This window comes from Argopecten irradians, chromosome 1 (genome assembly GCF_041381155.1).
Source record: "Argopecten irradians isolate NY chromosome 1, Ai_NY, whole genome shotgun sequence".
Classification (NCBI taxonomy): domain Eukaryota; kingdom Metazoa; phylum Mollusca; class Bivalvia; order Pectinida; family Pectinidae; genus Argopecten; species Argopecten irradians.
In genome coordinates this window covers 15,925,289-15,953,223 of record NC_091134.1, presented here as the reverse complement: position 1 = coordinate 15,953,223, position 27,935 = coordinate 15,925,289, and the positions used below count along the sequence as shown (strand labels likewise).

General features: G+C 34.6%; 1 protein-coding gene across 1 annotated transcript; it reads right to left on the bottom strand.

Moving 5' to 3' along the window:
• LOC138318938 (transmembrane protein 26-like) lies at positions 1 to 23,797 on the bottom strand. The gene is made up of 4 exons (XM_069261764.1): positions 22,364 to 23,797; positions 8,592 to 8,778; positions 4,714 to 4,917; positions 1 to 2,533 (listed from the first exon to the last, which is right to left on the bottom strand). Exons 1-4 carry the CDS (start codon positions 22,552 to 22,554, stop codon positions 1,898 to 1,900), a joined length of 1,218 nt encoding a protein of 405 aa, XP_069117865.1. The 5' UTR covers positions 22,555 to 23,797; the 3' UTR covers positions 1 to 1,897.
• Positions 23,798 to 27,935: the final 4,138 nt, after the last annotated feature.

The window sequence follows — 27,935 nt, the reverse complement described above, 5'->3', positions numbered from 1 at the left end:
TATTATTTAATGTTTTAATTCAATAATGATGAGAATGCATTGTTACATCAGGAGAAATGCGTTTAAACAACATCATCATATCAATAACAACAACAAAAAAATGTTACGACGTTCGTCGGTCTTGTGTAACCACTGTCCTTGGTTCTGATTAGAAATACTGTAAAAGTATATATATAAATGAATGTCATTATTTCAAATAAAGCATTGATGTCACTATTTTGTAATTTTATCGGTGTATAAAAGAAATTGTGTTTGTAAATTGTGTGAATCCGCATAGCAAATAAAATTTATTTCATAACCCGATCAAATAAAAAAAAATAAAAATAAAAAATAAATAGCGACCATCAATGCTTAAAATTAATACACTTACACGTACGACTCCATTGATTTTCCAAGAGATAATTTTTCCAAGTCAGAACGCAGCGTCAATGTTTCTATTGTGATGTCACGATAACATCGGGTTTTCGCGCCATTCTCGAATTTAAATATTTTCTTAGTGGTATGAAATCAGCCAATCAGAATGCCAGATTTAGTTTGGAAATAAAACTATAAAAGTTTAATCAGATCTGATGGTAATGTCTTCACATTCCATCTATTTCTTTCTCAAAAAATTTAATGCGCAAATTGGTCCAAACATGACAGCTTTGACCAAATATGTAACATGAAAAGTAATTTCTGCAGGAATACTATTTTCACATTTTTGAAGACATTGTTGTGATCATGACAATGTTATGGATGAATCAGCAATGACTGGAAAGTTACATATACGATGTTCTCGTGCGAATTTTGTAGTCCTTAAAATTCAGTTTACTAGTTTTATGCACAAATCTCGAACTTTTTTTTTCATAATAAACCGACTGGTTGGCATATCAACCTTCAGTGTTACTATGACTAAATCAGTAGCATTGTATTTTAAACAAATTTATTTGCATCTGACAAAATATACATAAACAGATTATAGTGGATTATGAAACTACAAATTTTGATGAGAGTGAGCTTTTGATTGAAAATCTAAATGATGCTTACGTGTGATCATAAAGTAAATATTTGTCAACTCTTATCTTACAGCCACAACAGTGAAATGAAGATGAACAAACAAATTCTACAGACCTATATACTTCTCATTTTGTCAATTAAAGTATGGTTAACGCATCGAACAGGTATACACATTTCACATGCACACGGTAAAATTTAAATTGTATTGATCAATTTAACAGGGCAGGGTCAGTGATTAAAAACGTACTAAATCCATGCTGGTAATCTTTGAAGAAGCAAAATGTGGATACAGTTTATGGCTACTTAGTAAAATCTCGTTTTAAAATAGAGGGTGACAATTCCTTGAGACTTTGTATGATATTAGATAGCCATGCTGTTTATGACGTCATACAACATCAAAAACAATAACACGAATAAATGCTCCGATGACGCGATATTGGATAAATATTATAACTCATTGTCTGATGTCAAAATAATCCAGAATGTGATGATTGATGGGCATAGTTTTCAATGTAATAAATCAGGTGGTAATATATGGACAAATGTTCCTATGACGTCATAAATAGGGGTAATAAATGACCACCAGTAGTGTCGATGACGTCATCATTGAACTCACTTTCTGATGATGTACACGTAACAAATGACAGCATTTGGTGAATGTGGATGAGCACTGTTATTGCTGACGTAAGGAAAACCACGACTATATATGAACACCGATATCAGTGATGTCATAAATGACAAGGAAATAGATGGGCACATTTTTCGATGACGTTGTAAGACATTTGATGATAAAAAGAAAAAACGTTATGATAATTTGGATATCGTTTATATTAAATGACGATGTCCTATGATTCAAAGCAAATGATAAATGGTAATTTGGTTAGAGATCGTCATGAATATTTTATCTTATAATTCGAGGAATAGGTCGTTGGTTGTATGGGGACCGTGGCGGTGTTCCTCTACCCGGTTGCGCATGGAGCTTGACGCTATCCATCGGGTCACTTCGTCGGTCGTGTACTGCAGAGTTTTTGTATCGTGGCAGACTGTCTGACAGGGTAGCCTTGTACACGTTTGGGGCGCTACAGCTCGGCTTCATGTAGGCCTGTTTGTCAATTGGTGCTGCAAATCCTCCAACATGATTTGGTACATTCAAACGAATGGCTGGTCCGCACTTCCTCATTTCCTCCTTTTTCCGTCTTGTTTCGCCCTGTACGACAATCACTCGATACAACAGAAGCACTATCACTAGGGAATTTTTTGACGTAAAGAACATGTTAGTGTAACTTATCACGCGGTATTTAAATATTAACAGAAGTCTAACCACCAGAAAAGGACAATCCTGCATGAAAATCGAGGTGACAATTCCATAGATCTCCGGGTTACAGCATCCGACTTTTTCCGTGTCCGCGAGTGCTGACGCGGGTACGCCAGACTGGTCCCGACGTGCACGTGTGGCGGTGAGAACCAGAGTGAATTGGAGAAGACTCAATGTCCAGATACCAAGGATGATGTAACACAGCAGACGGTTGTACATCACCTGTAACGTAACAATTTGATTTAAGATTATCATTCTTCTATTTGACATTTAACCTGGTTAAAAATATAATTGAATCTGTTAAATACGGTGACCAATGAGAAATCACCTTTAGATGATCTTTGCATTGCCCAATCATATAACAGCTTATCAAATGACTTTCTATCGTGGCATAGTATTAGTTGTTGTTTTAAATTCTCCACGCGCCAACACAGAGCGATCGCGAATGTGACAACTGGCATGATATGAGAGACTGTTTCTTAAGAACGCTATTTTACAGTACGGTAACCATTGGACAATTAGCATTTAATGACACCGTCAAATTAAGGCAGAACAACAAAGTGTATAATAATTATCTTTAAACACAATTGAAAAAATCTGTCAAAATATTGCTAATATTTCTGTTGTGCTTTATATGAGCGTATACGTTTGTTGACTGGCTCCTATTATATTTGATAACTTGGGTGCTATGCCCGGATAAAACACGGAGTCGTCAGAGCACGGATATTTATAATTGTCAACTTAACAAATATAGATAGTAGCATGATCTTGACATCCACACATCTAATGTCATGGAAAAATGTTGTTCGAGTTATTCTCAGGTCAGCGGAAACCTTTAATGTACATATATAAACAAATGAAAACGCGCATGCATTTGCCTATTTATCTCTAACTATCAAATATCTGACTATAAAACAAAATACCTCACATATAAAGCCTATTTCTCTGATTAAATCTGGTGTGCATGTCTACTGCTATCTAAAAGAAAGATGTTAATTAGTAAAACATCCATCAGGTACGTTATCAAATACAACAAATGTTGACCAATGTGCGTTTTGTACCTATTACCAGTCTACACAAGAAGGGGTTTGTCTTTGTAGACCTAATCGCACACAGGTGATTCAGAAACGTAACTCTTTGATACAGTTAGTATAGTTATGTTTAAAAGACAGTTTCTACTTTTTCGTAGAACATAGAAAGAACTTTGAAAAAGAGATATACGCTCGATTTATTAGCACAATTATGTGATCCACAATGATCTCAAACACAAAGGTAACACAATTATTCATTACCCACAAGCATAAAAGAATAAACATAATTAAGTGGTTTTGAGATTAACAATAGTTGCTGTATATTGTCCGAAATGCCGTACACGAAATCTACTACAACTGTGTTTGTTTTATACAGGAATACAATTTACCTTAATTTTAGTTGATTCGATTAGTATTTTTCTTCTACTCGAAATAAACAACCGCTTTGATGATAGAATGGTTGGTAAATATCACTTTTATTGTGTAGGATGAGGACAACGTAACCTAGTTCCATAAAACCTTTGTTAAGTAGGTCGGTGCAGGAAATACTCCCTTGTCAAATTAATACCTAGTGTTATGCTATTGGTACAAATATGACATTTTTTTCGCGATATTTCCATTTTTTTTTCATCAAGTGTACCAAATAATGTCGAAATACGTTAGTCACTCTCAAATATTTAAATTAACTTGTCACTTCTACTACTTAAACTAACCAAGACACAGTGAAGTATATGTGGGTATAACTGGACCCCTAAAACGTGACCATTATGACATCACTAATGTTGATGTGGTGACGTCAACTGATTACCGTCAAAATGGCTGTTCCATCTCGTGGATTAAATCGTCGTTGATCAACAGTTTTCCTTGTCAAGCTTAAACAATGTTAATGCAAAGACCCACAAATGAGATATTAATGTAAATATAAGCATTAAATTATCTTCTTATTACATCTATGGTCTATATACATGTAGATGCCAGAGCTTTGCAGAAAACCATTTCATAATGCGCTAGCGCGCAATTTTAAGATTGTCTGCAAAGCTCTGGCAACTATATAGTCCATAGATTCCATGGGAAGATAGTTTAATGCTTAACAGTCCAAGAGAGATTCCCAACTCAATTGTCATTATAAAAAAAATAAAAAATAATATGAAAAATGGGAAGACATTGTTAATTATGAAGTAAAACCAAATCTATCTCTCTCCTTTATATTGGTACAGTAGTACTTAATATGAAGCTTACTGTCATAGACCCATTTGAAAGATGTATGAAATCGTTGCAAAAATTCTGATATAAGGAAAGAGTAATAAAAATCAATGACATTGGAACATGGGAATTGAACCACAACTCAATATGATTGGTTTGAATACCCACCAGTTCTTCGCTAAAAGCCTCGTAGAACTCGACTATATCGGCGGCTGTCCCCACATAAACCAATAAAAGCTGAGACAGTTGGTCATGTGACAGTGAACCTTTCGGAAGCAGCCATCGACCAACAATAAGCATGAGCAGAAGGAACTGTTCAAGTATCCGCAGCCATAGATTAGCTGGGATAGCCAATGGAATGGTGATTTCTAACTGTAAAATAAAAGACATTGAAATTGAAGGAGATACGATAAACCAATGAACATCTTACCTAGAACATAAAAATAACTTGAAAGAAACCCAATCAAACAAAAACATATTTTCACGGAAGTGTGTTTAAGACAGATAATCATAATTTCCCAAGGTTTTTTTATGACAGCCTTTTACCTGCTGTCGGATCGTACCATCGTTAAAAGCGACTAAATTTGGAATATATACTAAAAACCACTACAGTAATATATTTCTTTATTCACCTCACGTTTTGCCAGAAGTTAGACGTTTGCCCCTGGTGTGCTGTTCAGCATTTTTATAAAGAGTACAAAAGTCCCACTATTTCAAGGAGACACAATATGGACATACTGCAGATTCTCACAACATATACAATAAACATATTGTATTTGGGGAAGCCGTTCTTAAATGGTTTTAACTGTTATTAGGACGTGCATTCAACCAATAAATAAGTATATTTCTAAAATATATGACAATTCTGCAAAGTCGAAGAAAGTTTCAAAAAGTAATGTAAAGTTAAGAAAGTAATAATGAGATTTTCAAAAATTTTCAAAGTCGAAAAAAATTTCAAAAAGTAACTTGGAGGTAAGAAAATAATAATGAGATTTTCAAAATTCTGCAAAGTCGAAGAAAGTTTCAAAAAGTAATGTAAAGTTAAGAAAGTAATAATGAGATTTTCAAAAAGTTCAAGAAAAAAACATCAAAAAGTAACTTAGAGTTAAGAAAATAATAATGAGATTTTCAACTTTCTGGAATAGCATAATTACGCATTGAACAGCTGAATCAAAACGAAATCAACAGTTATCGAATGTAACCCTACATCTCAGAAACGCAATGCGTTGTCTACGTGACAAAAACACTAATCGAGCTGTAAGTCTGATCATCTTTAATGATAAGTAATGACGAGCACATGTATATGTATTACGAGGCGGGGTATACGTTCGTAAATTTGTTTTAAGCTCTATAACCTTCGGATGTCTTGCTGTTATGAATATTCCGATTCCTGCTTCAATATCATACTGGTTTCTGTCGATCAAACAGTATGATACATATGGGCTATATTCTAACTTTGATATAATAAATAACCTTCCTGATCGAAGTTGCTTCACTCATAACCATTAATCGTACAGATGATTACAGTGATAAAAGAACCACGTCTGAGTTGAACTGTAAGGCATGGCGATAAAACGTGCACTCCACTGCGCTACAAATGCATACACGCGCTCGCATCTTTACTCTGCTTTCTTTGATACATCATACCATCCACATATGCCAAAGTTTGGGGAAGTCATGGATGTAATGCAATTGAAGATGATATGCCTTCAATGATTGGTTGATAATGCTTCATGGATGTATCAACAGTTAAGATTACATTTAAATAATTCCATTTTGATTGTAACGAGCATTTACATTGGCTTAAAATTTGCTTTATCAGTCCATTAAGGAAGCATGGCTGAGATAATGGCGTGATTATGTCATAAGCAAAAGAGTCCCAAATTGAATTTTGAATTTTGAAGAGATAATCTTTAGTATACTGAATTGATTTGAACAGTTTTTTTATGTTATGGAAATATAACTCAAAAATCTGAGTGTACTCTCATCATAAACCCCTTCACGATTTATTTTGAGTACACTAAGATTTTTTGTGTTATATCTCCATAACATGAAAATATATTCAAGTTAATCCTTAAACAAGGACGCCACTACCACTCTCTTGACTCGTGCGTCGTTCTATATACCTTATGATAGTGGACCTCGTAGCTATATTTTACTGAAGCATGGTGCTGGATTCATCGAACGAATATATCAAATATATCTGATTCTAAAGATACGCACCAACTATAGCAATAATACACTAGATTGAACCATATCTATATTTAGAATAGCCACCTTCTTTTATAACTTAAAACAGATTGGCATTGCGTGGGTGAAAGTTGATATCTTAGAGAGGCTGAGAATGCAATGACAGTCTACACTATGACAAGCTAGAGGCTAATAAAATGTCCCCAAAATGTGTCATATTTCATATAAAATATTAGTCGAGCAGCTCTGAAGAAACATCAGATTATTCAACTACGTGTAAAGGGTCAGTAAAGAGTTATGAATGTAAAATGATGATGTGTATATTTTAGTGCATATTTTGTGACAATCTTATAGTAGTGCTTTAGACACTTTTGTGCACGCTTTGCATTTTCGATATATCGTTTACAGAAAAGTGCAATGCAATATTGCAAATGTGTTACTACGCTAAACTGTTCTAAAGAAATGTTGGTTAAAGTGTGATTGTGCTTTCACAGTATATTAAACGATCTACTGAAATGAAGAACAGTCAAGACATTATGAAATGAAACTCTTATTAAAAGTACAGAAATAATGAACCAAAAAGATGAAATAGTGGGAAATATATCTAATATTATAGTTAATACAAATGTAGACTCTCGAGTACTACATTCACTCTGTAGCCGAGTTTGCGCGTGCTGCGCGTGAGACTCGAGACATGTGTTATTATCGCTATCTGGACTAAAGTAAGCGTGAAATGGGCAAACGTACGTGTTACTTCCCTTTATCACGTGATAAATTCCGTAATCACGTGATAAATCACAAGCGTTTTCTCACGTCGTTAGCGGCTATTGTGTTGAGATATATACAACTAGGAAAATATAGAGGTATTGAGGTCGGGAAAGCATGTATCCCTGTGCTCAGGAAACAGCTAAACCAACACATCTGTAATGGTAAATACAGTGCCTGTAAGCGTAAGCATTATAAAAAAGTTATGTAGACTGTTACGTAAACAGGAAAACGTAGAGCTCCAAAATGTTAGCTTTAGCTTTCTTAAGTCGGATACATTGGGAATTAGTTATGTTATTGATTTTTTTTAAAATTTGTATTTAATTTTTTTAAATGTTCTAATTACGTCTTACATGAAAAAAAATAAAACAGTCATTGCGTCACATAGCGTTACATGTTCTTTTGATTTGGTCGTATCATTGTATTAATGATGCTGATACCACAAAATGGTATATTTATATACTCTCTCTATATATAATAGCAAATATCAAAGTAACACAATTTAACAAAGCATGACAATTTATTGACTCGTGCCCTATCCGGGCCGCAACTCACGATCTACGATCGCCTAGCCAAACATACCTGCGCCATCTACTACTGCGCCACATCCACATCCCATGCTTTGTTAAATTGCGTTTCTTTGATATTTTATATATAATAGCATCAACTCTATAATGACAATGTTATAACTAACCTTAGACATTGATGATGGGCTTTATATAGCTACATGTCCAGATTTCTGTATTAACTTACACTCCCTTTTATAGCCACCTTATAATGATCTCCATTTCATACGGATACTTCTCGTATCATAACCTCTTTACATTGATCTTCAATCTATATCAACACTTCTGAATATGCCCTCCTCTCACTATAACCCTGTTATCAAACCCTCTATGTTACCAGATTTTCACTTCTTTACACTTATACCATTTCAATATCGACTTATACACATTATCGACAAATACTCACTCAAAATCGACATATACTCACTCAATATCGACATATCTTCAATCATTATCGACATATACTCACTCAATATCGACATATCCATTTTGAATTGCCCCTCTGTATTATAAAACATAACTTACCCCTTCTATATTAACACTAAGGTCCTCTTTGTTTGTACGGTTGACAGCCTCATGGTGATGAAGAATTGTACTATTTGTCATGGCGTTCCTTTCACGGAATGCTATTCTTTCTTCCATCTCGTGCAATTCGAGAAACCAGATAGCAGGAACCACACTGCCAAGGTAGAAAAACACACTGGGACAGAACCTGAAAAAACAGAAGAAAGTTATGAAATTAAGATTGATGGCGATGTATTGTCGGAAGCGTTTTGTCTCGAGTTGAACCCATGTATATGATATCCCTAAATTAGAGAACAGTGTCCATTCTGGTATCCCCAGTTGGTAACTGCACATTAAACAAGCGAGGTGACTGTATGAGGGCGTTGGTCATTTTTGAACATCTATGCTATAAGATTTCATTTAATTCAATATCGCTTGAAACAAACATTTCAGCCTAAGATCCTCAAACACGATGATTCGATGCATACTTCAGTGACACATCTACGTTTTACTTTTGACATTGATCGTAAAAGAAGGCTCGACTATAACCGGAACAAGGGCATTGAATTCCATCAATTAATAAACCAATCGATTTATTGTCAGGATTAAACCCTTGAAAAAGGAAATAAAACTGACGTTAGTAGCAGATTCGTTTTCGAGAATTTGAGATTTGGATAATGTGTCTGTGGCCCGCAGCAATTGAAGATTCAAATAAAAAATCCCCAATCGCGATATAATCATAATGAATAAAGAGAACTACATTTTGATTCATAAAGATAAAATGTTTTCTTATTCTACTTATACTAGCTTCATTCAAAGAGTTTTAAAATTACGAATTCGTACGTAGAATTCAATCTAATAATCATCGGCTCCCTGTTTTATTTGCAAACTACGCCTGCGCGTCATGTGTTCAATCTTGGTTATGTGATTAAAACAAATTCGTTGGTATGCCATTGTGTGATTATTGTGACTTTAGAAATGACATCGCCTAATTATACATAGGGAGGAAAGTCTTGTGCATTTATATAAGCACTTAAATAAGACTACGGATGGGTTATTTGCATTTTTAGAATGTAGCTTGTGTGTATTTTTAATTGCTTTATATCGAAAGTAATGTACATGCAATCAAGAAATGATACTGATACCGATGAGCTCCTCATGTTGTACTTTTCATTTTAGCCTTTACATGTGAGAATATTTCAGTAACGGTATTAGCATAGTAAACCAATATATATATGAATTAGAAATGCTATTTATAACAGATTTGAAACCAATTTATCAATTACATAGCATGCATTTAAGAACATTCTATAACAACCATAGACTTTCTCTTGCAATATGGAAAATATTCAAATGGCAGTATAGGCACCAATTTGCGAAAGTATGTGTCCATTATTTAAAAAATGAAATTGGCAATTTTCGTTACATTACGTAAACCCAAGGACTATAATGCATTAGGATATTGCCTGAATATATTACAGTAAATATTGATTGAATCTCGGCGGAGCCGGAGCTGCTATTATCTTATTGACAGGAATTTTTATTTAACATATAACCCTTCAATCCAGATAATTTGATGGGTGTGTGTGTGTGGTGTTTTTGCAGGAATTTACATGTTTAAACTCGCCGATTAATTTGATATACTTTTATTAAGTTACTATGTAAACGGTGGATATTACACAATATATTTTTTTTCCAGATATGTGTTATTCTCTGACACAGTATTCTATATGGTGTTGTACCTCATAAGAAACATATGTAACAAAATGTAGACCAATTTACTTAAGCTAAATATATCAGCAATCATACTATCCCTGACAAGTCATGTGAAGCCCGGTTTACATATGATGGATATTACAGTGGAGAAAAAAAAACGGCCATCACCCGACTAAATTCTTATCTTTATCATTATCGATTTTTTCCATTTGTGAATTCGATGACATTACATTGATAACAACCAGAACTCGAAACACAGAAATTTAATTATTATTTTCAATTTTGTTTCTGTGGTAACCATTAAATTAACTAGTCGCTGTTCCTGCGATGTAGAGTGAAGTATTTCCCAAGCGACAAAACACATTGACAGCAAGGACACACAGATACATAATGGGCATCACAGACATCGAGAAGGCATGGATTGGTACATGAGAGCTGCTGATATATTTGATATGGTATTATCATTTTGTGGGGGTAAACTGTCAAATACGTGCACTTTACTTTTTCCCTTTATATTATCATACTTAAATCTTAAGCAATTAAGTAAAACAGTTTTGGGGTTTATTTTGTTGATTAACATTTTTCTTTTGACATCCTTTTTAGGACGAAACTGGTATAGGAGATGGAGAGTACCTCGAGAAATAACAAGGCAACCACATTAAGTAGATTTAACTTGCAGTCGAGAGGCGAAGAGCTAGTAATAATGTGTCGGAACCAAAGCATTAATTCATTGATGTTTCCGATGTGTATCTTCACAGTGAATATACAAATGTAGCATGCCGAAATAACTAAAACAAAACAGGGCAAAGTAACACAAACATCGTTGCGTTTTCTTTTCGTTAAGTTACAGAGTAAAGTAATACAAACATCGTAGCTTCAAATGTTTGTAGTTTTCTTCTACAGTTTAAGCCAGATAATTTAGGTAAGACTATACTATGATAACGTTGAAACGAGAAGTTCGTTTCAAAAACTCCAAATCGTTTTGCGAGATCCAAAGGGTGAAATTTAAGAATATGTGTTTCGATAATATATTCGTTTATTTTCACTTTACAATTGACATACGCCATTCTAAATTCCAAACGAATGTCAATTTTAGACACAAATATTTATAAAGGGAATCTTATGGTGTCTACGGGTCTCTTGATTTATGGACTTCATTTTTCTTTTCCTGGGGTTATTTCAATAAAATATTAACACCTTTCCATATTTTACATTATATATTGAATCTTTCTTTAGAAACAAATTGCATTGCTATACAAATATACACTCTATAGGCAACCGAAATTATTTCAAAACAAGGGTTTGCAGATTGTATAAAAAAAACATAAACGAAGAGATGAATTTGGCATTATCTACACGACATATTTTGACAATTGCTTTAGTGAAGTAACTGTCTTCAATATGCTTCATAATTTATATAAAAGTATTTTGGTTGAATTGGCGATAGGGAAAATAAATTCGAATCTAGACGTCGATTGGGGTTTTAGTAAACAAAGTACGGTAACTGGTTTGACACAGACTGCTGATCATTGTATAAGCAGTGAGTTATTGACAGCGTACGAATATATGGTTTCCCCATCAATATATAGTATACGAACTTCACAAAGATCAACAGGTAAATATTTTAGAGCCACCGTGTGGTTTACTCGTCAGTCAGCAAGCATGCGCGAAGGTCACGCTCGATTGGCTATCTGTGACGGTTGCGTGTCGAAGTGCGTCATGCGCCACGTGGGAGGTACAGGTACCTGTGTAACAATAGGGAATTGCTTAAACTAGATATAAACATTGCAGTATTGCGAACTCACCCGATATTTGACCCGTTTTTTATTGGACATTTTAGAATACATAACCCGAATGACCCGTAGGGTTATCAAATAACCCGGTTTCAGTGTCAAAAACTTGACAAAAATGACATGTTTGTTCTAGCCATAAGCGCAATTTTAATTACAACTCAGGGCATAAGAGTCATATCAGCCCTTGCATAATTAATGAGATATAAGTTAATGTTAATTTATTATTTACTTAAAATATATATGAATTTACTCAATAATCTTCCACTGTTCATAAACCAATTAGTTTTCTCCACTTAAGAACGCGTCAACAGATGATATTCATCTTGATAAATATATCAAACGTATATAAAGGGATTTGATCATTATTTTCAAAACCATCAACCAATAGGGTTCTTACTGTATATGTAAATAATCAATAAATAGAAAGAAATATAAAGTGCATAATAACCTACGCACACCCGAACTACGGGCAAGGTAAATACATCCATTAATTACCTTGGCTGGTGCAAAGTGGTCATTCAAAATAAAATAACAAACAAACCAGAAAACTGCAAATTGACTATTTTCAGGATTTGTTTTGATATTGAACAACGTCACCACTTTATCCACAAATATTCATTTTCACAGATTAAATGTTTGGCTGGCATATCAAGTCTATGAGTACGATGTGCGTATCCACCCACAGGGATTATTGCGTGGTAGTGAGGTCAAATGTCTGGGAAAAAGTTCGAAATGCACTGACTGCTATCGTGTTGTTCATGTAAGAATTTCAGGAACACGATAATAATTGCACGATAAACTACGTAACATATGGTTCGTTACTAAATAGTTACATCAAAACGTGTGGCGTTTTGCCAATTTCTCATGCGATGTAATTTTTATAAAACATTCCAATAACGTGGACAGGGCACTTCAGTGCATTTTATGTCCGCTTGTAACTGTAGATTTGTATACTAGATATTTCATAATATAAAACATTGGGAATTCTACAGCCTAATAAAATCAGCAATTCATTTCTTGAAATGCTACTAAAATAACTAAAACTTTGATAGCTGGGGAGAATGAAGTTTCTCTTGCATCCGGAAGACAAAATCAAAGAGGGATGACGCTTTGTAGACACGTTTTTTATTGTCTATGCTCGAACGGCTCCTTATATCAGGTAAACGTGTAAAACAAATATCCAGATACATTGCCCAATACTTTCACAAGCGAGACTTATAAAAGAACAACTAGTTTTTTTATCTTGTTAATGAAAATTTAACCTGATATGAATTTATTTGAACGGTTTTAAATTATTTACAGTGTCACAAAAATATGATCAACCTCGGACGATTGAATAAACATCTGCTAGTTGTTGACACGAAAATTAAAAAGGGGAAAAAGAACTAATAATTTGTTGAGAGCACACCGAAATGTTATAAAAAACCTTAATAAAAGTAAAAATTCAAAACCAAGAAGTTATTTTCAGTTAAAATTCGCACCTGCTGGAAGGAACTTTTATGTGCAAGACGTCGAATCGGGAATTTAAAATATCGTTTGCCGTGAATTTACAACTTCTCTCCAGAAAATTGGTGTCTAGAACTCTGTTTTTAAATGTCTTCCACACCACCATACTAGCTCTTTAGATTATATTGATAAATCCTCACAGGTGCTTGCTTCAGTTTGTTTACATTAACATTCAAAAGATTCTTAAATAGTATGATTGATGTAATTTCCCCCTTTCCTTTCGCTTTGTTTAAAAATTATGTTGCCATGGCAACTAGCCTTTCGTTAATTCAAATAACATACCAAGGCATGAAGCAGACCCCTCCCATACCGCAATATCCGTTATGAAACAGAATTGTATATTGGTTCCTTATAATGACAACCTTGTTATCATGAAACTTTACAGCACTTCATTAAAGCAGAAGAAAAAGGAACTGTTATCCAATTTGATGTTTGGATTAAAAAAATAATTTTTCAAATATGCCTTACTGCGATGTTTAATTTTAATGATAATTTTATTTTATCTACTTTTTTCACTTTTTTTTTTCACTTACGACATATATCATCCACGATCTCGAAAATTAATATACATTGTATTATATTTCAGTAGTTCAAGTTTTGATACATCGTATATTTGAACACCTCTTTATATATACTTGAACGAACGTTAATGGAATTCAAGGTATTTAGCTGAAATCATACCGAGGTTTTGGTATCAGTAAAAGAATTAAAAGAAAAAAGATAACTCTTCAAAACATTGAAAAACCTAAACCTACTACATTATGCATTATCATTACTATTTTTAAATATTTTGACGTTGTTAAATCTGCTACATCATTTATGGTCAAAAAGTAATTTTGTTACAAAATGTCTAGGGATACAGACTGACATTATATACCAAAATATTCAGAGGGTTTCCCTAAAAGTGATATCTACTCTGGCCCTTTGACCCAAAGTTTGACGCGAGGAAAACCACCGAAATGCACCTTAGAACTAAATTAATATGGTTCCGAATTCTCATGGAAGTGTGGGGGTGGGGGTTGGTTGGGGGTTTGGTTGTTAGAGGTTGAATGTCGGAAACCTAAGTATTCAGTCACAATGCCTTCTTCTCACTTTTAATGTAAAGAACCTTCGACACACCGATTACACTGTACAATTTATATGTTTTAATGTTCACGCTGTAGTTTACCTGTGAATTTCTAATCCCCCTGTTGTTATGAATTATTGTTCTAATCATATATAAATTGAGTTTATTAGATACTACCAAAGACTAAATTATCTAGTAATTTAGATATCGATTCGCCTTCAATGTAGACGCGTAATTACAAATTAGCTGATTACTTAATGTTTTATGGAAGAATCTACGTTGCATTTTCCTCACATTTGCCCTTTATTTATACACATTACCACGATATTAAATATCATCATAGCGTTAGTAGTTTTCCACAACACAACCATTGTGCCGCGTTTGTCTATTCAGTCTGATGTAAATTACATTAGCGTCAAAGGCAAGATGCAATCTAAAGTTGGCTTTCGCAAACAATGTTATGTTTTAACTGTGAAAATATCCATGGTACTTGTAAATAATACCGTTAGTTGTTGTTTACATCACAAACTGATACTCTTGTGATATTGCAGCATCACCTGAACTTGACCTAGTTTGCTGCAGTGGGTATTGGCGTTGAAACAGACTTACTAATACGGAGAACTTGTTAAATCTATAGGTTCACCCTTCTTTAATCCTAATTAGTACCTATTCTGTCAGTACTTTACTGTTCACACTATAACACATTGATTTGGTCACCGGTAGATGTAATTACTCAGAACACAATTACTAAAATTATAAAATATTTTCTTTTTCAAATATCCGATTAAAGAAAACAGACCACTCTCATCGAATAGTTTAAAAGTAATCGAATCTGGTTCATATAAATATAAGAATGCTCAAATTTTCAAGGTTGTTAGCAGAGTCGAGGTACATTTCTAGAACCATTCGATGCAGTTTAAGATAGGTGAAATAGTTGTTTGTTACGAATTATTACACAAGTTTAGGACACTATCAGACTGTGAATGTTGTCGCTATCCCTTGCCATATCAAAACCTATTATCAGTAGTTTGTATCTCTTTCAAACCATTAACAGGTGCATTCGAATACACCACTTTTAACAAAGTGCATTCGTCTAAAACCATGTTGAGCAATCATTCAAACCACCCTCACTGCAGCAACTATACACCTTACCCCTCAGTAGTTTTACGACTTCATAGACAAGCAGACAAATGACTTTAGCTATCTTATCACTCAAAAACATTTATTTATTTTTTGCAATTCCCGGTGTTATTTCCTATCTTTTAAACTCCATCGCCACTTAAAGCATTAGACAAATTTTGTGCTTTGTTATCAAAAAGAAACATCGCGCATTAAGTGAATATGATGCCTCTATCTGCAATTTTCGCCTCTTTTAAATCCTCCATAAATCGACCCCGTCTTCCATAAAGTTTTTATTTCCCATAAAACACTTAGATCAACGTTTGAAATATAAACTATCATTTTACAACATTTCGGTGTGCCAAACAGATATAGGATTCTTCTGTAAATGGTTTACCTACTGTTAAAGAATTGTCTGAAATCGATTAGAAACCTAACAACATATCACACATTCCTTAAATTCCTCTATAGACATGTGTAGGTGGGTTATCGACATGCAAAAACTAAAGATGATTACGGAATGGCAACTATATGTTTATTTTTTTATTTATACTGGACATAGCTTGGATACTTGGCAAAAGAATGTCACTTTGCTTTACAAAGTAAACCACTTAAGTTTTACGTATACAACTTCTTCATTATTTTCAACAAAATCGCGAATAATTAATTTCGAAATCAATTAATGTTACTGGCAATCGTGCACATGCATATACACGTGTCCTACACTTATTTGCGAAACATTTGAAGAAATGTTCTTTCTCTCTTGAAATTACGCGAAAATCCGCATCTCGCTAAAATAACGCTGTTTGCAGTATTGCTTAACGTTATACAAATAGCTAAGGTCATTCAAGGGCGCCCCCTGTATGTTAGAGGCTCCGAAGTATTTGTGAATTTCGTCCTTTTGTAGTAATGAAAAACCTTTCCATTTTCACTGAAACATACCGTCCTAGGCACATACCAGCGCTACCCGTTTGCTTTACCATGATCGCAGTTAATCCGATCGCCATATTTTCTTTTGTAAGTTTTATTATTTCTTTTAAACTTTATCGAACTATCAGGTCATTTAAGGACTGCTTCGTAAGAATAAGATACATTTGCATTGTTGATGAACATGTTTATCTGTTTTGGTAGGTAAGTCTTCATCACTCTATGATGGTGAGTGATTTTATAGTGCTATCTGGCTGTTATCACCATCATATACATTTAGAAAAAAAACCGTATTGCTTGTAAAATATGGTTTGACTTAAGTGACGACAACATCGTGCATTGTCAATCATATCTATTACAGGTTTAAGTCGTATGCTCGTTCTTAGTACATAAAATGGAAAAGTAACGTTAGAAATAAGATGCCAATAGTTCAAAATCACTCATATCAATTTACTTTTTGAAACTATTTCTGTATGGATTATGGTATTATAATTCAGCCATGTTTTGGCATTTTTTTTACTGATAAGCCAAAACATTATTTGTTGTATACGTGTTGTTGTAAGGTTTCCTGAGTAATTTCCCTACCGGATATTTTATCAACATGAAGTCTCCATACTTTTAGATTTTGTTTTTCATCTTGCGTAAGTTGTAAACATTTCTGAAATACAGTTACCGATTCGAAATTCCTACTCCTAAGATCGACAGAGGTGTGGGTATGATCCACGACTAACATCACCTGGCCGATACATGGTCTGGATGTAACGGTATTTGGTGGTAGAGCTCCAGCCTCCATCGCTCTCTTATCTTTTGACGATTATATACTTTAAAGAATTTACTAGGCAATGTTTAAAGAAAACGATGGTAATCTTCGGCTTCGCGGCTCAGCACGATGGCGCGTGCACTGAATGATATCTGCAGAACGCACGTGCATCGTCGACGATACAACACGGATATGTACGTAACACTTGGTTAAACTGTTTTACAGGTCAATGTATCTCACATGTTACCAAGTAGCCATTCAAGGATCTAACCTATTCTCTATTAATAGGGTTATTTTATTGATAGGTTAATATGGTGTTTTATTAACCTGGTAAAATTACCCGTAAATAACAAGTCAATACTATATTTTAGAATTATATTGGTTACATAATGGCGTCGGTAAATCACGTGACTTGTTAGGAAAATCTCAATTTTCAAATGTGAAGTAACACAGACAAATTAAACTCTACTTTAGATGCGGTAAGAATAATGCAGTGTTATACACTAACTATGTATCACCAATTAAAGATTTTCAACAAAGATGATAATAAGTGTCAAGAATACCTAATTTACATATCCGTCTGGAGTATTTTCAACAGAGGCTTTCATATTGTGAGTAGTTAAATCACTCGAAAATGGAAATTTGGTTCTCGTTTGTAGTTAAAAATGGATCTGCGCCACAAAATATTCTACCCGGGATAAAATGGAATATATTTCAAGGAAAAGTGTTAAAAATTCACTTAGCCGTTTTACTTTTTAATTTCTATTTATAGGCTACCAAAAATTCAGCGCAACACAATGTGAATTTTGCATAAATGTAAATCTATCTAGCATTATTACATAAAAATCAAGAATTAAAGGTTTCTAGCGTTTTTGATATCACTGACAAACCAAGATTTTTGAGATGAACGAAACCGCAGTGTACAGACTATCTTCCCACTCGTAAATTACTCCTAAGAAAAAAATAAGACTTTCTAACAATTACAAAAAAGTAAAAACGTCGGGCCTGTCAAACATTGCACGGCAAGTGTGGGGATTTGTGTATTCCGGGTTAACGGCATGCCATTCTACGTCTTAAGTGTTTTTCAATGTGTTGTGTACAATTGTTGTTAAATTTATGATACAGCTCGAGCTTTTGGAATACCTCGATTTCCTCTCTCCGTGTCTTCGTTTACAACGTGGCATTGACTTCCGCCATAAACAACACTCCGCGACACTAACGACATCTGGTGGTGGTCTGTGAAATCACTTTATACCGGAAGTCATACAAATGAAGAAATACTGGCCAAGTAGATCATTACAGCTTTTTGTACCGACGGATTTCTAGCTAATCTATGGTTGCTTAAATAATCGATTATTTTGCTGTAACTATAATTGGAATTTAATTTTAATATAAATTGGTTTGAGCTATATTCTTGTGCGCCAAACTTGCTTTCGATAGGACATTTGTTGTGTGAATCAGGATTTAGAGGAAGAAATACTATCATGATGAACAGATAATAGGAAAATATATTCAAATAATATTTCATAATTTTGATTTTGATTTTGATGAACAATAAAGTTGGCATGTGTTATCTGAGATACTCTATATTCTAAATTTATCTAACATATCAGCAATTATACAATGTCGTCAGGTGTATTTCATGATTGTTGTAGATTTGGAAAAACCGTTATCTATGCCATGTATGCTACCAATCCCTTTATAATCAACAGAACTCCATTAGACCCCGATATCCTGTAGGGTATCGATTGAGTATCCACCCAAGGGGGGCTCATCTAAAGTCCAGTAGACTGTGACCAATGGTCAGCCTTGTCACATAACCGACGGGTGGCCTATCCAATTACATGTCCCGATACATTTGTGACATGACTAACTCTCCTTTGTGTCAATTAGGTCATGTGAATTGAGTGCATTTGTTATTGAATTAAAGCGACACGTATAGGATGACTATTTTATATATTTATGAATTTATGAAATAATTTGATGCAATTCGCTAACTTATATACTCTGCTAGAAAACTTGTTATGTTTTCAATAAAGTTTTATCAGAAAATTAATCTGTGTATGATTGTCAACTGTATGTCTATTTTGCTTTGATTTAAGGACATTATGAACAAAAAGGACTCCACCAACTGAAGACCTAGTAATAAGCTTACATCAAATACACGCATGGAGACGAATATATGTCATGATCAGAAACATGATGAAAACAGTTCAAATGCAATATATTTCAATTTCTAGTTGTTCCAGAAATATCTTAGAGTGTGAAAATAGATACAGCATCTTGATGCAACGAGAGCGTTAGAACTATGTCGTTCTATTAAATGAGCATAGAAGGCGACAAAATACAAAATCTTATTTTTCTTCGTCATTGAAAAAATGCTTTCCAAAAAGTATCCATTGACACTATATGCCTTTAAGCATTAATTTGAGCGTTTGCTCATGCGAGGAAGAGTTTTTGGGTTATCATCTTGCCGAGACATACACTAGTTTGTAACTCTGATAGTATCTATACCTAGCACTCAGTTTACGGAAATGTGAGGACTGGTTCACTGTGACCTAGTTTGGGTGACCTACTCGATGTCTTCGATAATATGGTTCAGTGGCATTGCACTATACTTTAACTCAACACCCTTACTCGTGTCATATGTAGGGTCCTTACATAAGCTTAATTGTCGACAGAAAGTGAAGCAACATAAAACGTAACCATTAAAAATAGAAGGATAGATACATTTTGTAGCTTTAACGATACATTCCTCAATTGACAAATCTACCAAAAGTAATGGTATCCCAATGCCATAAAATGCAGAATTAAAGCAGAAAAAAACCCACTTGGACATGTGCTAGTTATCCTAAATAAGTATCCTATAGATTAAAGGATTCCATTTCATTTTTAAACTACTAACACTACTATATCAGAACTGGTTTAGATCACAAGGAATCTACTTGTCTCCCGTTAGCTTATATTCCATACAGGTGTAACGATCATACATCGATAAGTTAGAGTTGGGTAGAATGTATCGGGTAGTGTCTGGAAGGAGAGATGGACTAAATTGATCAGTATGCAAATGTCTACAAAAATATCAACTTCAACAAAAACGATAAAGATTATGTTGTTAATTCTTATATAATCTGCGCTAAAAGCTAGTGTAAATTAAACTTTGAATAACTTGAGTTTAGTATACTATAGTTTAGTTTCTACGACGTTGCTCTATGTTGTGAAACTCATGTTGGAACCCAAAGCCATGAGACGCCAGGTACAGCGATAGCTCGTGTCTTCAAAGGGTTGTGTTATTGACTCTATAAATACATAAGTAAGTGTTTGTACAAAGATAGTACCACATACTAAACACAAAACACAGTTTGATCCCTGGTTTATCTTTCTCATTCCTAAACAACTTATTTTAGTTGAAGAGATAACAACATACCACCTGACTCGGTATCTGCTGCAACGTATTATTGTCTGGGAGCCTCCCCGCAATTCAGGAAAAAATGTTACTATCTTGACCCAAGTGAACTGACATTAAAAGCATCCCTGATGTGTGCTTCACTCTGGTTAATGTATTCTATTATTAAAAATTGGTGAAGAAAGTAGATTCATCAACCCCAAATTTTACATTGCTGTATTGTTGTTTATATTGGTACGTAGAGGATATAAATCACTGTTGTGATAACCATTAATAGCAGGAGCGATATCAGTAAACAATATTAATAAAAAAATGCAAGCAAGCTAAAAAATCCTTACAGTATAACTTCTTTCGGAAGAACTAAGAAGATGACTTCAGGTTAACGAAATTGGATAATTCGTTCAACAGCAGCAATGATAAAAAATATTATCATACATTGCAATATGCATTGAATGTTCTAGACTATTATTGCACAACGTTAAGATCTTTTCTTTCCGATTAAGCGTAAAAACGCATCCGACCATCAGTAACGGAATCTGTAGACAAATCTGCCTAACATGACTGACAGTGCATTTGTTTTTTTTTCTTCTTAGTGTGACCACAATGTCGTATTATTATCATAGGTTCCATAGTTATCAATACGCACTACAATATAACATTCTTTATTTCACTACTAAGCCAATAAATATTACAACAAGTCCTCATTCTTCGAATTATCATTTTTGTCATAGCTTTTAAATGAAAATTTAGTTGTGAATTTGTTTTTAAATGCGACAGCTGACGAAAATTTAAATTGCTAAAACAATGGTTCAGCCGTAAGTGCGTTATTTGCGAAGATGGATGCAAAAAATGCCGTTAACAATGAAGCTGGCGTTTACTCTTCTGAAACATCTGGTTCTATTTGCATTGTATTGTTTATTCAAAGTAAATACTATGTACACAATGTGTTTTGTCAGATCACGGTTTTGTAATTATGTAAGCGTCTGTTTATGAATATGAATGCTTGTTGCGCCGTTTCACATTAATCAAATATAAAAGTGACAATTTAGTGATACACATATTTACATAAACTAGAGAAAGCGAAAGTGAAGTAATTGGGCCATTCCGGCCAGAAAATAGTGTTTGAACTAATTTATTTCGTTATGGGTTTTAGTCGTTTCCCATAATCAATACTGTGTACTTTAAGCATAAATCATAAGTCTGAAAAAGGACAAGGGAGAAGCTATTTATCTAGGCTGTAGTTTGCAAACTCTTTTTTTTCTCAAACCCTTATCTTGTTAACAAAATGTAACTTTAATCTCAGGCATCACTTCGTCCGGCTGAAATGACTGGCATTTAATTCTACGTTCAGTGGATTACCTATTGCTGAAAGTATATTTTTTATTAAAAATGTTAAATGCTTCCTGATGAAATTGCGTAAAATTTTCAAACACAAAGCCTTTTTGATAAAATAAGATAAGAATTGTTTACATAAAATAAAAATCATTTAAAACTACCTACCATTTCCATTCTTTCCCCCGTTTCTTTGTGAGGGTGATGATAGTTTCTATCAACAATCCTCCAAGTGCCGCTGTCAAATACCAACACCATGTCTTCCGGATCACCATGAACAGCCGCCATATAGCAATTACACCATGAGCGGCGAAGAGAACGCGCACGAGAAGTGCTCTAATGATCGTCATACACCTCATTTTGATGACTTACTAGAAAATCCTTTGTTTAATTTCCACACTGAAGTTCAACTGTACTTAATTATGTCCAATGAAAAAACAGTTTTATGAATTGCTTGACATATTACGACTTTCCCTTGGCGAACCCAATCACTTGGACACATTAGCGGAAGTTCCCGGGTCGGAGCTCCTCTGCTGAATCCCACAGGAAGCGTACACGTCATTAGGGGTTCACCAATACTTCAAAGAGGGCTGTTGGACTTTGGCATTCAAAAGTCATAACTAGCCACGTAACGAACATCAGCAGTAGGGTTAATACCATAAAGGCAATTCCCGATCTATTACAGAAGATATGTATCCAGTGATTCACAAAAAACAAACGGGAGCCATAAAGGGCACCACCACTACCGTTAGGCTGTGTTGCTGTACTTTAGTGCCGAAATCTATCTCACCCAAACGATATGAAAGCGTATATTAATCCTGAGCGAACGTTGTATGATAGCTATCCCAGTGCTTTCTGCCGAATTTCTTCTGATTGATCACGTTTTGTTTAGTCGATCAGAGCTACACCGTACCGCATCAGATCAACCGTCTAAACGTACTACTGACGTAACATGGGTCCGTTTTTCTCCTCATCAACTCCAAATGCCGATGCCAAATTTCTAATACGTTTTCAGTTTTATAAACAGTTATTCTTCACTATGACTAAAACTTGTAATTCATCAATCGTTGATGAAGCTTGATAACATTGTTTATTCAGAAAAATGGTAAATATTGGATCGCATTGTTACAATAAATTTGATGACAGTGTAATTAACGATATACCAATATCAATTAGATGACAAATGTTCGGTAGACCTTACTTAGAAACCGGCGCTGACTTGAGAAGTTACGTCAGTGATCATACAGCGTATTTGTCAGGTAACGCAGCTAACTGCTGACTTTTTTGAACTGATCTAACACAGGGAAACACCTAGACAATTTCTCGATTGTAGTCCCTCCCCTCACAAACGCCTATACCTCCATCTGTTGCCTTCGTTACCACGGCATAGACAGCCAATCAGGTTTCACGCTTTGACCTTTATTGCCGTTAGTGATTAATAGTTGTCTTTCCCTGAAGGATTGCCTGTGTCGCCAATTAACTAATGTTCCTGTTTGCTTTCAAAGTTAGAAGTTCCAGCGGGACAAATTATGTTATTCAAAACCATGTACCTTTAAAGTTCGTCATGAATTCCACGCGCGAATGTGAGCTGTGATGTAAATATGAGTTCGTATGCATGTTGGCAAGTTGTTTCTGATAACACCAAACATTCTACATCATTACTGAATATATTACCATAGCGATTTCATTTCAACATCCTCGGTTGTACTGTCTAATCATCTCGCCCATTGGCTGTCTGCTCGATCGATCAGTATATCATCCACGGGCGGCGCGTGGAGCCTCCCAATAACAAAACCACGTGGTGCTATGTCCCAGGTCGAGAAGAAAAACATTCCCAATGGCAAAATGATATTTGGTAGTGTGTGCCCCTGGTATGCACACGGATCTCTCACAATAACATATTCAGGTCGGTACATATGTACTTGCACTACCTGGTTGATATAACACCATAATAACCGAATCAAAGGTCATTAATTTTAGATACTGTGGTCAGCGTTAGGCGCATGCCGACATTCTACTGTTAACCAGCTATATGGAGGCTGTTTTCTGGAAACTCCTGCTTCCACCCAATTTCAAAACCTGACAGTTCCTTATATGCCATATGTTAATAGACATACAATGTATATCTCTAATGCAAAATACAAATGAAATGCGCAAACTGCATTACTTAATCAGTTGATCAGAAATTGTTCCTGTGTGAATGCACGGATTATTTCCATATAATTTGGAGTAACGTTGGATGCATTTTTGAGCAAATTTAGGCTGTCATGTAAAAAAAATACAACATTGCTGCTTATTTTTTAAAATGTACATTACAATGTACCGAAATGACTAACGCGACATCAATATTTTTACATTTTATCTCTGCGACATGACTGATTCTAGAAGTTTCCAACTAGCTGGAGATAATATAGAGTGTTAGAACTCTGAGATAATCTTATTACATGTAATAACTAAGTTAGTTTTATAACCCGACTCTCTATTTAAGCATATTCAGTGCAACCCAGTTGTATTGAAGTCCTTGGGGAATTTATAATGTATTAAAGTTATCCAGATTTCAATATAACCAGGAACCAAGGTGAAAGGCAATGGATATGTTTGAACATGGATTATAAATCCTTTCAATATGCCTGATTTAAAATTAAGTGGGTCCCACTGTATTAAGTATTTTGATCGGTTTTATGTAAACAAACCATTGGTTAATTACCAGGTACATGTATGCAACTCTAGCACTGTTACATACGCATAAAATGTGTGCTTTAGTCTGCCCCCCTGAGATCCCATTTAAGAGTATAAAACTGTTTAAAACATTTTTCTAAAATAATGTTCTTATTTTCTTTAAAGCAGATTTCATTTCCATAGAGAATCATGAAATAAAGCATAAGTTCCATAGATACTTGGAACCCCTAGGAAACTATAGCACTCGGCTGAGCTGTTTCCAGTAAAAATGACAATTTTCCTTTTTACCAAAGATAAACTTGAATTGTACACTGGGTAACCTGTGAAGAGGACATCGCGATATCATTTTTCATGAACATTTTTCTCTTTAAAGGTACGTGGACTTTTGTTGATGTCTGTTGGTGAATCACAATTAACATTATCGCACAAAAATTATCATAATTGCCCCTAATACTAATTTGCAATACTTGCAGTAGATTGATTTGGGATTTAGTTAAAAGAACATGACAGGATTTATCAGATATTATTGAAGTGGAGAATGATACTGACATACTGATGTTTGACATTTAGGCTCCATTTGATCGAACCCTATGAAGAAACCAGTAAAAGAAACCCAAAAGTGGAACGGTCAAAACCAATAAACAGTATTAAAATCGCTCTGTCGGCGCGTTATTTATTCTGTTTACATATCGAATTGTTTTTGTGTATCCGTGCTTGTTGTCAATGAACTAAAAAGTGATATATTTCCGTAAACAAAATGTCAATGTGATATCTATCGTATTCCACTTAGTTAAAATAACATGACTAAACACATAGCAAGATTAAATCGCCTTTCTTTTCTTCTATAGTGTTTTACATTTAGCTTTCCATCATAATCGTCATAATATGATCATCATGCGCATCGCAATACGGCGGTGTCGTGATCCCAAAAACGTTGTGAGTATACCTACAATATACTGCCGATAAGTCCCACCTTTCTTAGATAACGTTTGATCTTCTGGACGAGATACAATTTTCCACATACACATATGATATGTATTGAATATTGTTGAAAGTTGCGTTATTGATACATCCTTCAAACTATTTCTTCTTATGGAATCTATGGACTGCTCTAATGCGCATTATGAAGATTATCTGCAAATCTCTCGCATCTATATAGACTATAGATTCCAGAAAAAAGATGTTTTAATACTTACATATTTACATTATTAACTCATTTTTGTTGTATCTACATTAATATTGTGTAAGATATACCATGCTTCGATTTCTCGACACAAACTTAAGTCAACAAATGACTTAAGTCATAATTTTTCATAAAAGTTAAAGAAGGAGAAAAACTTAAATTTTGACTTAAGTCTGTATTTTTTGTTTCGAGAAATCGACACTAGAAATACCGTTTATCAACAACGATATACTCCATAAGATGGAACAGCCATTTTTACGGTGATCAAGTGACGTTACCACTTCAACACTGCTGACGTCATATGGTCACGTTTTATGAGTCATTTATACTCACATAAACTTCACTTTGGCTTGATTATTCTACAATATATAAAGTAAGTGTGACAAACAAATGTTAACATTTGTCAATATATATGCGCAAAAATGTAATATGAATACAATTAGGGTAATCAATGAATGGATGACTTAATTATATAACGTAAGTCAGTAAATAGTCAATTTCGTATACATGAACAATTTATTTCCGGATGTAAGCGCGCGCGGGGATCTTAGTGTGGGAGGCAACCGGAGTTCCCGTGATCGGGCAGATATGAATTCGGTTATGGCTAAAATGAAGGCCGAACCATTTAACCAACAACCCCTATTCGGAACAAGTGAGCTCTGTGTACAATTCTAACAACCTCTCTGCAGAGAAACAAGATGCAACATCATTGTTGAAGTTAAAGACTAAATAAAGGTAAAATTACATGTAGATGATGAATTAAATAATAACATCCCACTTTTATTCAAATACAAATCATATCAGCAATACTTCTGATGGGAATTTTTCTGTGTATTATTATAGCAGCAGTTGTAGTTGGAAATCGCTGTTTGGTGTCATCGTCTCGGAAAAAGTCCATTATCCTTAGCCACTTTATTATAAAAATAGTTTGAACTGTTTCTTGTCCGTTTAGAGAATATACATTGCGAAGTTTCGAGAAATTTTGTGTTATCGAACATCGATATTATGGTTTTGAATAGAAGATACATCGGTATCCCTTTGCATTTTTCCAGAATTTCCAGAAAAGGTACGTGTTTGGCCTTCCAGTCACGCTGGACCGGATTCAATGCCTTGTTTGTGAAACATGAATGTTCCGTCCTTCATTCAATTCACCAGTGGAGAAAAGCACGTACTCATCCTGAATGTATTGTTAAAGACATAATATAAATCAATACATTGTCAATACCAACAGTAGATAACGCAAACAAAGCAATGTATTATTAGGGCGATATAAACGTATATTAGTGCTCCCATCAAACAGCGCGGATAGTGTAGAAAATGACACTGGATTGACCAATGGCCTTTGATGGAGGCTCGTGAAGCGTGTGTCGTCTGCCCATAGGGACAGTGGGTGCGCCATGACCGATCCATTAATTAATTATATGCATTCCCCCGATCACAATGCCTTGTGCTCCCTCTACAAGCTTATCAACCCTCTATACCGTACTGGCCAGTACTTGAAGGATTGAGAGTCTTCGTAAGAACAGGAGTTTTGCAAAGCAACTTCCCAACGAAATTCCGATTTGGTGATTAATGGATGGTAAAGTTTTGCATCATGGGGGTTTGACATGGAAACTATTGCTCACTATCCAATAAAAGGTATACATTCACCTTCTCATATACAAATATACTCACGTTGGTTTGTGAAGTCGTGTCAAACCCCTGTGTGTCGAACAAGTGTACAGAGTCGATTATGTCATCCAACCATCTGGCAGAGGTGACGTAAACGTCATCAATGTTAATTTGAATTAGAATGTTATGCGCAGAAGGTTTTCATTTGTAAAGCTTTTAACATTCAATGAACGGTTCCTCTATATGCGATGTGTTGCGTGTGATAAT